A 14,915-nucleotide genomic window follows, 5' to 3' on the forward strand; every position below is an offset into this window, starting at 1 on the left:
GAAAACGAAGACTTCCATTCAGAAGAAAAATCTTCCGATAACCACTTAACGTCTGATGGGCGGTATCCTCTTCCAACCTTTTGGTATAATAAAATGAATTCTATTCATATGTTCAATGCTTCAAATTACCCCAATCTATTTAAATATAGAATTATAAAATTGTAAATACGGGAAGATGTCTACAAATTCTAAGTTCTGTGTAAATTATCGATCACCAGATAATCATATCTCACAAGAACATCCATTCCCTTTGATAAGGTATCTGGTTATGTAACGGCGACTGCACGTCGACAGCTGAGGAGTTATCTGAGACTTATCACAGCGATACCTACGGAGAACACTACAATCTTTGCTGTAACAACCTTAGTATGAGATTTGTTTTGAGCATTGAAGTTGAAATCATAAGGAACGCACTCGTTGAATGATATGCCGTAGTTCGGACTGACGCTGACGCAGGTCCCTAGCGGAGTCCCACATACTCGGGGACCTGGTAGGAGGCTCGGCCCCGGCCCTAAAAAAACTATTACTTCAATAAAAGTTGAGGAAAAAATGTTAATCACGGGCTCTAATTTGTTCTGACGCCAATCCCATGGCTAGCTTTGGAGCTAACTTAAGATAGTGTTGCAAGGCTTTTCACCCACATCTCTAGTTCTCTGAGCCATCGCAAGCAAGCAACGACCCGTAGTAGCTGGGAGATTCGCTAACGAAATATTCTTCGGCTGCTGAAGGATAAATGTGAAATGCAGCTTTAGGTGTTATATTCCCACTGACTAGGGGCAGGACAAATACATATTTTATATGAAATTTAAACTAATTTACGCACGTTAGTTGCCGCACCAATTTTTGCAAACTTTCCGTTCCTGCGGCACGAGGTATTATCGGCCCGCACCGTGACCAGACGTTAGGGCGACACGCGGTCTATTAGACCCCAACTCCTTTAACAGACTAAAATCCATTTTCTGGCGCGAAATCAAAGATAAATGAAAATTTTGGTCCTTATCGATATAGACAGTGAATTGATGAACCCTAATGTACCGTCGCCCCGGGATCTGATAGCTAGTTTATTAATTATTGGTAAAACAAAATATGGGATCTTATACACCTCGTAACGCACTGAACTAGGGTAAATTTTCGCTAAGATTAGTGATGGGAAAAATAATATCGACGCAACGACGTTTATCTATTTTTGTGTAAAAGTCTTAATGCGGTTCACAGAATAGAAAAAAAAAGAAAACCAGAAGTAGAAAAGAAACTATCCTATTTATTCTGCCTCGGGCTTTAAAAATACACTTATTAGAACTTGAATTAACATAAAAAAATCAGTAACAATATACTTTTTTATAAAAAATCTCAATATATATTTTGTACTTATTTATGAGTGTTTTTCATTGAAACAGGGTAGACAATAAGATTTTTTGCACTGAGAGCACTGAGTCAAAATCTTTTTGGATTTTTTGTCAGCTTCACGAGATCGTAAAAATGTGCGTAATTTCTGGTAACAACCAACACATCTTCTTCTTTTTTCACCCTTTTCAAGACAATGACGTGCGCTGCTTTCAGGTGCTGAAAAATAACAAAAATGTAAAGATAACGTAATAAAACTGGCATTGTTACTTAGGTTAGATCGTATATGAGAATAACAATGATAATGTATAACTGCATTAAATGAATATGTTTGCTTTATGCTTAAAATGTTGAAAGAGTAGATAGGTAAGGTAGCTTAAATTCAAAATAATTTAATTTTGCGAAAAGGAAACAATAATAAATAGCTTAATAACGACAAAATGTCAGGCTTAGTTTATGAAAGCTTCTACACGTTGACTATCGTCAGCCTATTGAAAGTTTACTTGTTTTAACTGTCAAGAAATATATCTGAGCATTACATTACCTGGGATCTCATCGATTTCCTTTTTTATAAAAGAGTCTATAAGTTTCTCCACAAAGAGTCTTTTCGGTAACTTTTTTTCATCAGTTTGGATTGAATTAAACACAATCCAGGCATTAATTAGCGCTGTACCGAATATTAGCTCCATTACAACTTTTCTCCACCATTTGATTCCTCTCTTCAACGTTGTATAATAAGATGAGATCTGGTCAGAAAATTCAATGCCTTTTTTTGTTTTATTGTACAGCAGAACACATCCTGGTTTTTTTATGCATTCATCGGTTCCTCTCTTCTTTTTTCCAGTATCTATCAGGTTATCATCGTGATCTTTGCACGTCGTCAACATTAAAACATTCCGTTTATCCATCCATTTCATTACCTTTACGCCCTTTTTGTTCATTTTTCCAATAATTTCGCCTTTCTACAATTTGTAACTAGTAACTTGCTTTGGCAGATATTTCCGTATTTTATTAAGTGTTCCGCATATAAATGTTTTTTGTGATAGAAAATCTTCTACCAGCCCTAACGAAGTGTAGTAATTGTCTACTATTACGATTCTTCCCATTTCTGTTAGATTTGTCATCAATCTTAACACTATATATTTATTACTGTGCTCTAATTCTTTATTCCCTGTATAAACCTCTAACTCATAAGTATAACCTTCGGGAGTGCAAAGCTTTTGGTTCTGTTTCTGGGTTTTTTAAAATTAACTTCTTCCGACATCGTTTAGACATGTTCGGCGATGTAAAAGGACGTGCTCTCCAATCGACGTGATGCACAACACTAGTCGCGGGAAGCTCGCGAGTCGCGTTGGGTCGCGGTCGCGGTACGAGGTCCGGGGGGATATGGGACGTTTTAGCCTCGTTCCGCACTGCATTAAAATTATATTAATTCAGTGCGGTACGAGGCCTAAGACATCAGGGTACCAAGGTAGGTATACCACCGAGTCCGGGACTATTAACGCGTCTCAAATATACATTTATCTCTTTTCTATACTGGACCAAACCAAAGCTATGCCCTTCGCACGACAGAGATGTTCACGTTTTTCCTTGCCGCACCACAAGGAAGTTGCATGAGGGGTGATTTAGGCCTCGTTTCGCACTTAACGTGCTAGAGGTAGGCAGCGGCTTGGCTCTGCCTCTGGGCTTGCTGACATCCATGGGTGACGGTAACCACTCATGATAAGGTGGGCCGTATGCTCGTCTGCCTGCATGCGCCTGCATGCGCCTGCATCTGCCTGCACGGACAATAAAAACATAAGTATACCTATATTTAAATTTATTTTGGTAGTTACAATATTCTTCTTTGTTTTGTTTCGGCGACCGATCACATAGTCGCCGGCGGTACTTCTGACTATGAGGTCGATTACTATATTCGGTAGTTTCACAATTGTCTAAGCTTTTTTAGTTTCAGAGACGTATAGATGCCGGTGCAGCACCGTTGTTGTCAAGCGAATGGCGCGAGTACTACCAAAAAGTGATTTTAATATACATAAAATTAACAATCTAGTTGCGAGATAAACACCTAAATAGTTTTCAAAAAAGTCTACGTCGCAATAACGGTTATATTTCTTCATATATTAACATTCATTTATGATAAGTTAACAAAGATTTGTTTTCAACGCCCAAAAGTCAACATGAATGTTAATCACTTCTGCAAGGTCAGCATCTGTTCAAAGAACTCGATCAATTGTTTACGATTTAAAAAATGAAACTCGCCGCGCCACTCTCACCTTGTTGTTTACAAGAACACGAAAATTAAGTTGAATCGATACTCGGGACATTTTTAATTTTAAATTTTGTTGAAGCCGCCCATCTCCCGGCGCCGCGCCGGGTCGCATCGCTAGAGTCGCTATAAGACTACAACGAAACAAATTCAGTTTCTATAACAAATTCACAATTCGATGCTCCGTTTATTCTTCCATGACCGCGAAAACTATACAGTTTCCGTAACTTATCTACGTCGGAATCTATTAAACAAGAATAAATACAAGATTCACGGCCATTTTTAATTCATGGGCATTTTGAATTAGTTTCGTGACTCGACAAAAATGCATCAGCATGTTTAATGTAAGCATGTTTAAAATGCAGCAGCGGGTAGAGAGGAGGGAGGAGGATGTCAGATAGGAAAACGAGGAAAGGATCCAGTTGCGCGCTTCCAAGGACCGCTGATCTACCGCTGAGTACTACTTAGATACTACTTAGTAATTGGACGAGGGTGGGGTTGCACAGTTCTGTTTTCATTAAAGAGCGCACTATTTATGCTTGTGCACTCAATATGCATGCTGTGTGATGTTTAGACCAGTCTCACAATATTAGGCGTTTAAGCTTAATCGCTGACATTGAACTGGTGCTTGAAGACTAAAATACGATCGATACGAATTTAGATAATTGCATAATAATATGATCTGAAGCAAAAAATAAACATTACTGTCTAACTTAGTCACGCACCGCGTCGCCTCCTCGCGACACACGAAACACTCCATAGATAATGTTATCGAAATGGAGGTCGCTTCTCAGGCCGAGTATAAAAGGTGGCTGCCACACGCAAATCCCAACCAGTATTAGTGATGTTCGCCTGGAGCACACCGGTGGCGCTGGCCGCCGTGCTCGCCGTGACGCTGGGACAAGCTCTCCGTCAGCAAAATGAGACCGCCAAGGGAGAACTTGAAGAATACATCGCGAATAAAAAGGCCGAAATCAATCCGCGGTACCGCCCGCACTATCACATCTCCCCGCCCGTCGGCTGGATGAATGACCCTAACGGCTTTTCATACTACAAGGGAAAATTCCACCTCTTCTATCAGTTTTACCCTTACGACAGCGTCTGGGGTCCGATGCACTGGGGTCACGTTTCCAGTAGCAACCTGATCGACTGGGAACACCTCCCTACGGCCCTCATCCCTGAAACCGAAATGTGCTTCTCGGGCGGTGCCGTCGTCCACGGAGATGACCTGGTACTGCTATACACGGGTCGCGTCACTACCGACACGGACCCGTTTTACAACGAAACTCAATATCTAGCCTTCAGTAACGACGGAGTTAACTTCCGCAAATATGAAGGCAATCCAGTCCTCTCCTACGTGCCCAACAATTCAGCTGATTTCAGAGACCCCAAGATTTGGAAATTCGAAGATCATTGGTATGTTGTCATTGGCAGCTCAAGCAACAAACAGGGAAGAGTGCTCCTTTACAGATCAGGGGATCTGTTTAATTGGGAGTTTTTGTCGGTCTTGGGAGAATCAGACGGCGACATGGGCTACATGTGGGAATGTCCCGATCTGTTCGAACTCGGCGGGAAAACCATTTTCCTCTGGTCCCCTCAAGGCTTGGAACCGAAAGGTGACAGATACAAGAACACGTATCAGACCGGATACTATATTGGAGAATTCGACTATGAAACTTTTAAATTTAAAACTGATAAGAATTTCCAAGAATTAGATTACGGTCACGACTTTTACGCGACTCAGACCATACAGGTCGACGGCAAGACGTACTTGATTGGCTGGTTCAATATGTGGGAAGTGCCGCACCTTGAGGAAGAGGACGGCTGGGCGGGGACGACGACACTCGTTAGAGAGCTGCAGCTGATTGGCACGCGGATCACCATGAACCCACTAGAAGGAATCCAAGATCTGAGAACCGATAGCGTCCATAACGGTGACCTAGAGCCCCAGCAAGCGATAGAATTCGGCCCAACTGCGGAAATTATTCTAGAAGGATGTCTTGAGCAGAAGATTGAGTTGCTGATTCAAGGTAAAGAAGGAGGTCTTGTCACAACAGTGACGTGGGATCCTGAAGTCGGTAAAGTGATTGTTAACAGGAGCGGAGAAGTAAGGCAAGTGGAATGGGTTCCAATCGGAAAGACCTCGTGGAGACTGTTCTTGGATGCAAGTTCTTTGGAGTTGTTCTGTGGAGAAGGTGAGGTAGTATTCAGTTCGAGGATCTTCTCTGATGGAGATTGGGTCGTGAGGAATACCAGCCCTCAAACCTTGTCTGTAGAAGCGTATCGATTGAGGAGAAGTGTACCCGCTTAAGCGTGTGATTTTTTTCAGTTTTCTTGTGCAATTCAATTAGAAATATATTTGGCCTTACAAAGTGTGCTATTTAAATTATTATTTTATTAGATTAAGCGCAGGTTACGTATTGTTGCTGCATACGTTGGATAATGTACTAAAAATATGATATAATAAGGCGCTGAAATTCACAAGGTTAATAAGTTATAACATGTTTGAGATACTTAAGAACTTTAAGTGTAATTTTAAGTCTAATAAGCTTACGCCCCCATCAGCATTGGCCGCGAATACGAACTAAGTACGAAGTACATACGTACTTGCTAGGCAGCAACCATGAGTGGATACGTGTGCACCGAGCGCCTTATGTACTTATTCCACTATTTATTTATATTGTGCTGTGGTTTGATGCCATAGCCTTGCCCGATATTCTTCGTGAGGGGTTTGGTGTCGTGTTTTTACGTCATCAAAAACCATTAAAATAACACGTGAATACTAAACATTTTACAACGAACATAATCGTTTCATGACTATAATTTGTTCCTGTAAAGAACTTTGTTGCTCAAATAATAAATTGAATCCATTCCAAATGTACGAATCCGCGCTGGGAGGAACTCAGCCAGTGGTCGTTATAGTTGTGCAGCTCTTGTTTACGAGACCCTCGGGACAGAGCGATCGCTTTTATTTGTCGACTATAAATGTACAAAGCAGGCGTCCTGCCCACACTTTTTTCCCTAGTTAATTGTTCGTAGACTAACGGCCGTTTTCAATAACCTATCTGAGATTACGGATAGATAGCTATCTCCGATTATTAGTAAGACGTGTTTATCCTTAGTTTGCGTTTCACAATCACGGATAAGTGCTTCGCTATCTATCTTTAACCAACAGTAGATGCACTGCTATGCAGTAGATAGCTACTTCCCTCTCATCTATCCGAGCCTCTTGATACGTTTCGTTCTACTGCAAATACGAAACAACATCAGGTTCAAGACTTATTTTATTTTATTTTATTCTAAATAATAACTATAATTTAACCAACATATCGCAGACCATCATAAATACATTCGTTTATAACAAAAAGTAATAACAACATAAATATATGTAGGTCTTCTTTTTATTTATTGGACGTATTGTTATTTTTATCCTAGTCGAAATTCTGAAACGAAACGTTTTGACAGTCCGTTTGCCAAATGCCAATGAGCACTGATCGGTTTCTATTGTTTTTTTTTTCTATTGTTTACCTACTCGATGGTGAATTGCTTCCAAAACGCTTTAAAACTTTCGTTTATAATAATTCTAAGTGTGTGTATAATTAAAGAGCTACAGTGAAATAAAATGAATTTTGTAAGTATCTATGAACTACCTACATTGATAATAATTTGTTTTACTTTGAGTTCAAGTTTAGAAAATATATCTTTTTCAGTCAAGAAAGGCAGCACCAATGACAAAAGATGAGACCATGGGTGGATTTTTTGGCGGGAACGCGAGGAGTGAAGTTGTGGGGTTTATTTTTATTTTGTCTAAAGTGGTTCTTCAGGATTAAATGTGTAATAACGGTGGTTTATTAACTGTTTAGTATCTGTTAAAGTGCACAAATGTGAGAAAATGAAACAAATCCGCTGGACGTAATTTCTCGGGATCTTCCAAAAAGTCCACTGAAAAAGTCTCAGTAAATGACCACCATTTTACTGAGATTATACTTCATCCCACATCATCTCGGCCCATTTCATTTTTGTTTTATGCCATGTTTCATAATAATCAACTTCGTTTCATTTCATAATATCATTTTCATATAAAAAAGTTATGTATCATTAAAATTAAAATAAGACTTGACCTAAAGGTCTTAGTTACCAGGTCATAAAATCCCTTTAATAAGATGACACGATGATTCTAGTTCTAGGAGAACTTGTGGCGGCGAATAAAATTATCAATAATAAGGCAACAAATGCCACAATCGATAAATTGAAGGAACAAACCAAACCCTTGTAAATGATTTTAATTCGTCGATCGCAAGTTTCCCACGAACTCCATCGCACTTCGACTAAAATGGGAAAACTTAAAGAAGCTCGCAAACGCTGCGCCAACATAAGAAACAACCTTAATAAAGTTAGTGAAATTAGATGATAATACAGGGAATCTTCTTTTAGATACACCAATGCATCTGTGAAAATTATACATTATTCACTTTTATGATTTAATTTTTACAAAACAGTTTATCAAACTCAACTAAAAAAAATTACCTCTGTATAGTATTTCTTGTTTTAATATGTGATTCATTTTAAAATCTTTCCGATTGAGTATGTGGGTTAATTCATCGTGTTAAAAGATGGGCTATGGGGATAGGCACTATCAGCAAGCAACCAGCAATATTCCAAGTCCAACTTGTTATCAATGTTCTCTTGATATATAGATCATTTATTATAGTGGTGTCATATTAACACAAATCATAAATTCGTATAAATACCTAAATAAGAAAATACCTTTTCAATCAGAATGGTTAATTATAGTTGCATCATGAGTAGACCCAGGCCACCAAGCAACATTTTGAAACATCAATGATGCATTGCACACAACTTGCACATTCATGGAAAATACTTCTTTTCTATTTCTAAATTCCTCTCCCATATTTGAATCTGTAACACAAATGTAAAATTTAGAGGTATCAGTGTGTATCTAGTAAGAATGATGGTAAATCACCTACCAGGTTATTGTTTTATTATATACCAAAAAATAATAATTCAAAAATACTTTATTTTTAAAAGCGAGTCAAAACAATACAATGATTGGAGTCTCCTTTTAAGCGGGCAAGCCTGTACTAGGAGCATCCGCTCTTCCATAAAAGCACTTTATATACCACAATACTACCAATTATACATAGCAAATGTGTCTGTGTGTGCGTGTGCGTGCGTGCGTGTGTGTGTGTGTGTGTGTGTGTGTGTGTGCGTGCGTGAGTGTGAGCGTGTGCGTGTGCGTGTGCGTGTGTGTGTTCATTCGCAACACATTTTGCTCAAAAAACTATTGTCAAATTCGTAATTCGTAAATCTTAGCCATGTACTTCAGACGTTCTTGATTTTCCTAGCCGTATGATATTGGCCTCACTATCACTATCTGCATCACAATCCATCATCATTTGAAATAATTCCATATCTATCATAACTGCTACAATATGCCATTATGAAGTGAAACACTAATTAAATTATAGCGATTTACTTTCAAAAGATAAACATGTAACCGGCCGATTTTGACAGATAAGCGAATGCCCTTACTAGAGATAGCGTCGCCTATCCGAGAGTTACTTAAAATTCATATTGAAACGGGAGTAAGCACGATTTCTATGAGCGTTCTATCTTTAGTAGGCTATCCGTCCTCCCGACGATGGATAGATAGATCCGATAGGAACTGCTATCCGTCGATAGGTTATTGAAACGCAAGTAAGGACAAAAGGATAGATTTGTCTATATTTAGTAACCGAAACCACCGGAACTACGGATAGATAGGTTATTGAAAACGGCCGTAAAAGGCTATTCCAACTTAGCGCGGACCGGTAGGTGAGCTCACGGGCTCTATTGAGAGAATTGCTAACACCAGCTTAGCAAGAGCAGTGCTTCCTGAATCTACTAGGTACCCCATTGGAAGGAATTGCGACCCACTGAAATGATGCAGCAAGAAACTCACAAAATGACATCTAATCAATGCAGCGCTGATTCCTCGCTGCGGCCGAGCGACTATCTGCTAGAATCGGCCGCTTGAGAACTAAGTTCAGTTTTATTGCATTTTAATTACTGTTGTTACTAACCTTATACTCTTTGCTAATTACGATATTTTTACTTGTCAAAAGTGAAGTCAGTCGCACAATAAATGTCGTTGCAACCACACACAGTTTTTCTTTACGGATAGTACGCAAACAAAATTGAACCTTAATTACATCATACATATTGGTCCTTCGAGCCGGATTTTTTGAACATACAAGCTATCGAAGATGGACGCCGGCCAGTGAAAATATTGTTTTCCGTAAACCGTAAACCACTTTCCAGTGATTTAAAGACAAATAATTTATACATAATTTATAAATATTACAATTTTATTCCGTTTTCTGGTTGGACGGTACTATGGATGAACTTTTGAACGTTTTAGAAGATACCGCTGCGCTCTTAAACAAAACTCAAATTAATTTGAAGAAATGTCCAAAAGCTAGATTGACAAGAGGTTATGTAGAAGCAAGAATCAAATGTATCGAAGAATATTGGACTATATTTAAGCAAACGCATCTACAATTAGTAAAAATAACACCGAAAGAACAAAGACAAGAGTTACCATATTTTCAAAATGAAGATTACTTTGTGTTCGAAGATTTGTATCTCGTCTTGTTAGCCGATTTAAAAGATCTTTTGCAATCTTTCACACAAGCAGCCGCGCCGAGTACTTTAACGTCCTCACCAAATAATTCTAAGATTATTGCGGATACCGAAAACCTTGTTCGGTTACCGAGAATCGAATTACCTAAATTCACTGGAAACTATGAAGATTGGCCTACGTTTCAAGACCTATTTACCTCCTTAGTGGATAAGAACCCGGCTTTAAGTGACGTACAAAAGTTACATTATCTTAAGAGTACAGTCAGCTGCGAGGCAGAAACGTTATTAAAACCTGTTCAAGTCACGGAAAACAATTATAAAAAAGCATGGAATATTATGAAGTCAAGGTATGGAAATAAAAGATTAATAATTAACTCAGTTTTGAAGAAATTATTTAATCAGAAGAAAATTAGTTCTCAGTCTGCAAATCAATTAAAAAATGTATTAGACGTCACGACAGATTGTTTGAATAATTTAGAAAATTTAAATATAGCTACGAGCTCCTGGGATCCTATAATTATATTCCTTGTGATACAGAAGTTGGACCCGGAGTCTCACAAAGAATGGGAGCAGACAGCTTATTCAAAATCAGAGGACGAACTACCAACTTGGGAGAATTTAAAAGATTTCCTGCAGTCAAGATACCGTACCTTAGAACTTGTATTGTCCGTGTTAGGGACTTGTAGCAGCCGTGACAAACCTGTAAGAGAACGTTCACACTTACTAACTGCCACAGCCACCACGTCACAGCCAAATGAAAGAACTTGCGTGCTCTGTAAAGAAAAACATACATTATGTCATTGTAAGAATTTTACCAAACTGCAACCTAAAGAAAGAGCTGATTATGTCAAGACCAACAATCTGTGTTTTAACTGTTTGGTGCCTGGGCATTCTGCTTACCAGTGTAAGTTACAAATGTCCTGTCGCTTATGTAGAAGACGGCATCACACTCTTCTCCACCGCTATCAAGACTCGGCACAAACTGAGGAAAGGAATCAACCGAGTGCATCTCACCACGGGGTAGAAGAGAAAGAAGAGGTTATAAATAGCATGGTGGCGTGACATCACAGTACTAAGCAAAGCACAGCACTACTAGCCACAGCGATGGTTTTAACGAGGAACGAGCATAACCAAACCGTTGTTCTTCGTGCGCTAGTAGACCAAGGTTCGCAGGCTTCATTTTTAAGCGAGAAGGCGGCTCAAATGCTCAAACTTACCAGGCAATCAGCGAGAGGAAGTATCATCGGGGTGGGATCTACTAGGACTAACGTTGATCACGTGGTTCAACTTAAGATTGGCTCCCGCTGGAATCCAAGCTTCGAAATCAACATACAAGCATATGTTATGAGTAAACAGTTGACCACGAAGATCCCCTCCAAAGCTGTAACTGTCACACATTGGCCACATCTAGAAGGACTCAACCTGGCAGATCCAGACTACTTCCAACCAGGTTCTATAGACTTACTTCTTGGTGTTAAAGAGTATACACAGATTGTGCAACCAACACTTATTAAGGGCCCTCCAGGTTCTCCATGTGCCCAAGAAACCAACCTGGGGTGGATCCTCTTCGGAGAAATCGATAATAACCGTGAAAATGAATCATTTCTGGTCCTTCATCATCAAATCCATATAGATCATATGTTGAAATCCCTCTGGGAAATAGACAATGATAAAAAGAGAATATTAACAAAGGAAGAAAAGCTATGTGAAACAATATATGAAAGCACACATACGAGAAATAGTGAAGGAAGATATCTAGTAAGGCTGCCATTTAATACAAATAATCCAATTTCGATTGATGGAAATACGAAAGAAATAGCTAGAAAGAGGTTACTTCAGCTAGAAAGATCTTAGAAAGAAACTAAACTGAAAGAAGATTATACAAAGGTCATGCAAGAATACATAAAAGCTAACTACATGGAAGAAATACCTAAGAATGAAATAAATGAGAGAAAATCAGTATACTTACCTCATCACGCCGTGGTACACGCAGACAGAGAAACTTCTAAGACACGTGTAGTATTTGATGGTCCAGCGAAGGGCTCCAACTGCGTTTCTCTAAACGATGAATTGCTTGTAGGTCCACAACTGCAAGAAGACTTAAGGAATATACTTATGAGATCGAGATTACATCGTGTTTGCTATGCAAGTGATATACAAAAGATGTACCTGCTAATATTACTTTATGAAGAAGACGCCGATCGATATCAACGCCTTTTGTGGAGAGAGAATGATACAGACCCGATTAAAGAATATCGTATGGTTCGTGTTACATTTGGTACAGCGGCGGCCCCTCACCTGGCTGTAAGAACGCTTCACCAGGTAGCTGACGATGAGGGTCGAAATCATCCAATGGCTGTTCGAATTATTAAAGAAGATTTTTACATGGACGATCTAATGTCGGGGGAGAGCAGTGCTCCTGAAGCCATAAAGAGAGCACAAGAAGTAGATAATATTCTACAGAAAGGTGGATTTGTATTATCAAAATGGTCATCCAATTCTGCTGAATTTTTGAAATCTATAGAACCAAACAAACGTACATCTCGAGCACAGTTGAATTTTAAATTGGATGGAAATGTGCAAGCCCTAGGTTTGATTTGGAACCTAGGCACGGATCAATTTCAGTACAAAGTTAACTTACCAGCAAGGTCAAGCAGTATTACAAAGAGAGGCATACTATCTGATATTCAAAGACTTTTTGACCCACTGGGATGGATCGCCCCTAGCTTAATTTTGGCTAAGATACTCATACAAAGGCTATGGCTAGAACCGATTGGCTGGGATGACGAGATTAACCAATCGCTGTTACACGATTGGCTGACAATAAGAGAAGACTTTGAACATGTAAAAGAGATAGGTATTCCAAGATGGCTAAACACAGTAAGCACACAGATGGAAAACATCGAGGTTCATGGTTTCAGTGATGCTTCCATGAAAGCCTATGCCGCGGTGGCTTACATTCGTGTGAAGAGGGAAGATGGTTCAGTATTCACCAATCTATTAGCTGCCCGTACTAGAGTGGCACCACTCCGTACCGTGTCTCTACCACGCCTGGAGTTATGTGGGGCACTGTTATTAGCAAGGTTACTTAAGCAAATAGAAAACGCAATGCGTATACCTACTTCTAACATCTATGCATGGACAGACTCATCAATTGTTCTTGCATGGCTATCTGGTGATCCTCATAGATGGAAGACATTCGTGGCGAACCGGGTCGTAGAAATTGTAGAGAATGTAAACACACACCGATGGTTCCATGTAGCTTCGGAAGAGAATCCTGCAGACATCGGGTCGCGGGGCATGCTGCTGGCGGACTTGAAACAGAAAGAGTTGTGGTGGACAGGGCCCAAGTGGTTATGCAAAAAAGAAATAATATACAGTAAGCCTGGAATAACGGAAACAGAATTAGAAATGAAACCAATAAAATTAAATACTTACCACAATGCAGAAGAACTACCTTTTACCTAAAACCTTTTACCGCTCAGTTTGAAGATTTTGATACGTTACCAGAATTACTAAAAACTATTATTTACTGTAAAAGATTTCTAAGATACAAAAGTAATTTAAGTACGAGCAAAGAAATAACTACACAAGAATTAGAAGACGCGCTTATCACATGCATTAAGTTAGTACAACAAGAATTCAAAGAAGAAATAGATCGGCTAAGAGATAAGAAACAAGTTAGAAAAAAAAAGTAAATTACGATCGATAAACCCATACCTGGATGAGAATCATATCCTCAGGGTGGGCGGTCGCCTTAAACATACTAACTTACCTGATGACCGAAAACACCCAATTATTCTTGGAAATAAGAACACCCTAGTACACTTGATTGTTGCTGACGCCCATATCAAGACACTACATGGAGGGGTTCAGTTAATGCTATGTTATCTCAGATCAAAATATTGGATCATAAGGGCAAAATCAATAACAAAGAAGCATGTACATCAATGTTTAATATGCGCCAGAATGAATGCTATTACCAGAACCCAATTAATGGGAGACTTACCGGAGCAGAGAGTAAACCCATCAAGACCATTTATAAATAGTGGGGTTGACTTTGCAGGGCCGTTTCATATCTTGATGTCGCGGTTCAGAGGATGTAAGACAGTCAAGGCCTACGTATGTATCTTCATCTGTATGGCTACTAAGGCGATCCACATTGAACTAGTTAGTGATCAAACTTCAGAAGCCTTCATCGGAGCTTTTAAGCGTTTTGTGTCCAGAAGAGGCAAATGCTGTCACCTCTGGAGTGACCAAGGTCGAAATTTTATAGGAGCTGATAAGGAACTGCAAGATGCCTGGAACGAGGCTTAATTACAGTTCCCCGGAAACATAGCAGAAAAGCTTGCTACAGAAGGTACCCAATGGCATTTTATTCCGGCCTACAATCTTACGTTTGGCGGATTATGGGAAGCGGGAGTTAAGTCTATAAAATTTCATTTAAAAAGGATCCTTAAAACTCACCTTACATTTGAAGAAATGAGCACCATTCTCTGCCAAGTGGAAGCTTGTTTAAATTCGAGACCGTTATGTCCCCTGGATGACACAGATATAGAAAATTTAAACCCATTGACACCCGGGCATTTCCTAATTGGAGAAGCTCCTATCGTCGTACCATCGCCTAACATGAAGGAGGTTCGGGTACATCATTTATCTAGAT

At 39.4% G+C, this 14,915-nt stretch overlaps 1 protein-coding gene and 2 long non-coding RNA genes across 3 annotated transcripts; 1 reads left to right on the forward strand and 2 right to left on the reverse strand.

Moving 5' to 3' along the window:
- Positions 1-1,241: 1,241 nt before the first annotated feature.
- Positions 1,242-2,476, reverse strand: LOC149501054 (uncharacterized). Its single transcript, XR_016324495.1, has 2 exons — positions 1,889-2,476; positions 1,242-1,563 (listed from the first exon to the last, which is right to left on the reverse strand). It is a non-coding gene; the product is annotated as an uncharacterized LOC149501054 (long non-coding RNA).
- A 7,419-nt stretch (positions 2,477-9,895) lies between these two features.
- Positions 9,896-12,346, reverse strand: LOC149501055 (uncharacterized). The gene is made up of 2 exons (XR_016324436.1): positions 12,222-12,346; positions 9,896-11,025 (listed from the first exon to the last, which is right to left on the reverse strand). It is a non-coding gene; the product is annotated as an uncharacterized LOC149501055 (long non-coding RNA).
- Positions 12,347-12,415: 69 nt separating this feature from the next.
- On the forward strand, positions 12,416-13,720 carry LOC149501056 (uncharacterized). The gene has a single exon (XM_089734438.1). The coding sequence runs from the start codon at positions 12,416-12,418 to the stop codon at positions 13,718-13,720; it is 1,305 nt and encodes a 434-aa protein (XP_089590564.1).
- Positions 13,721-14,915: the final 1,195 nt, after the last annotated feature.

This window comes from Bombyx mandarina, chromosome 17 (assembly GCF_030267445.1).
Source record: "Bombyx mandarina strain Sakado chromosome 17, ASM3026744v2".
Classification (NCBI taxonomy): domain Eukaryota; kingdom Metazoa; phylum Arthropoda; class Insecta; order Lepidoptera; family Bombycidae; genus Bombyx; species Bombyx mandarina.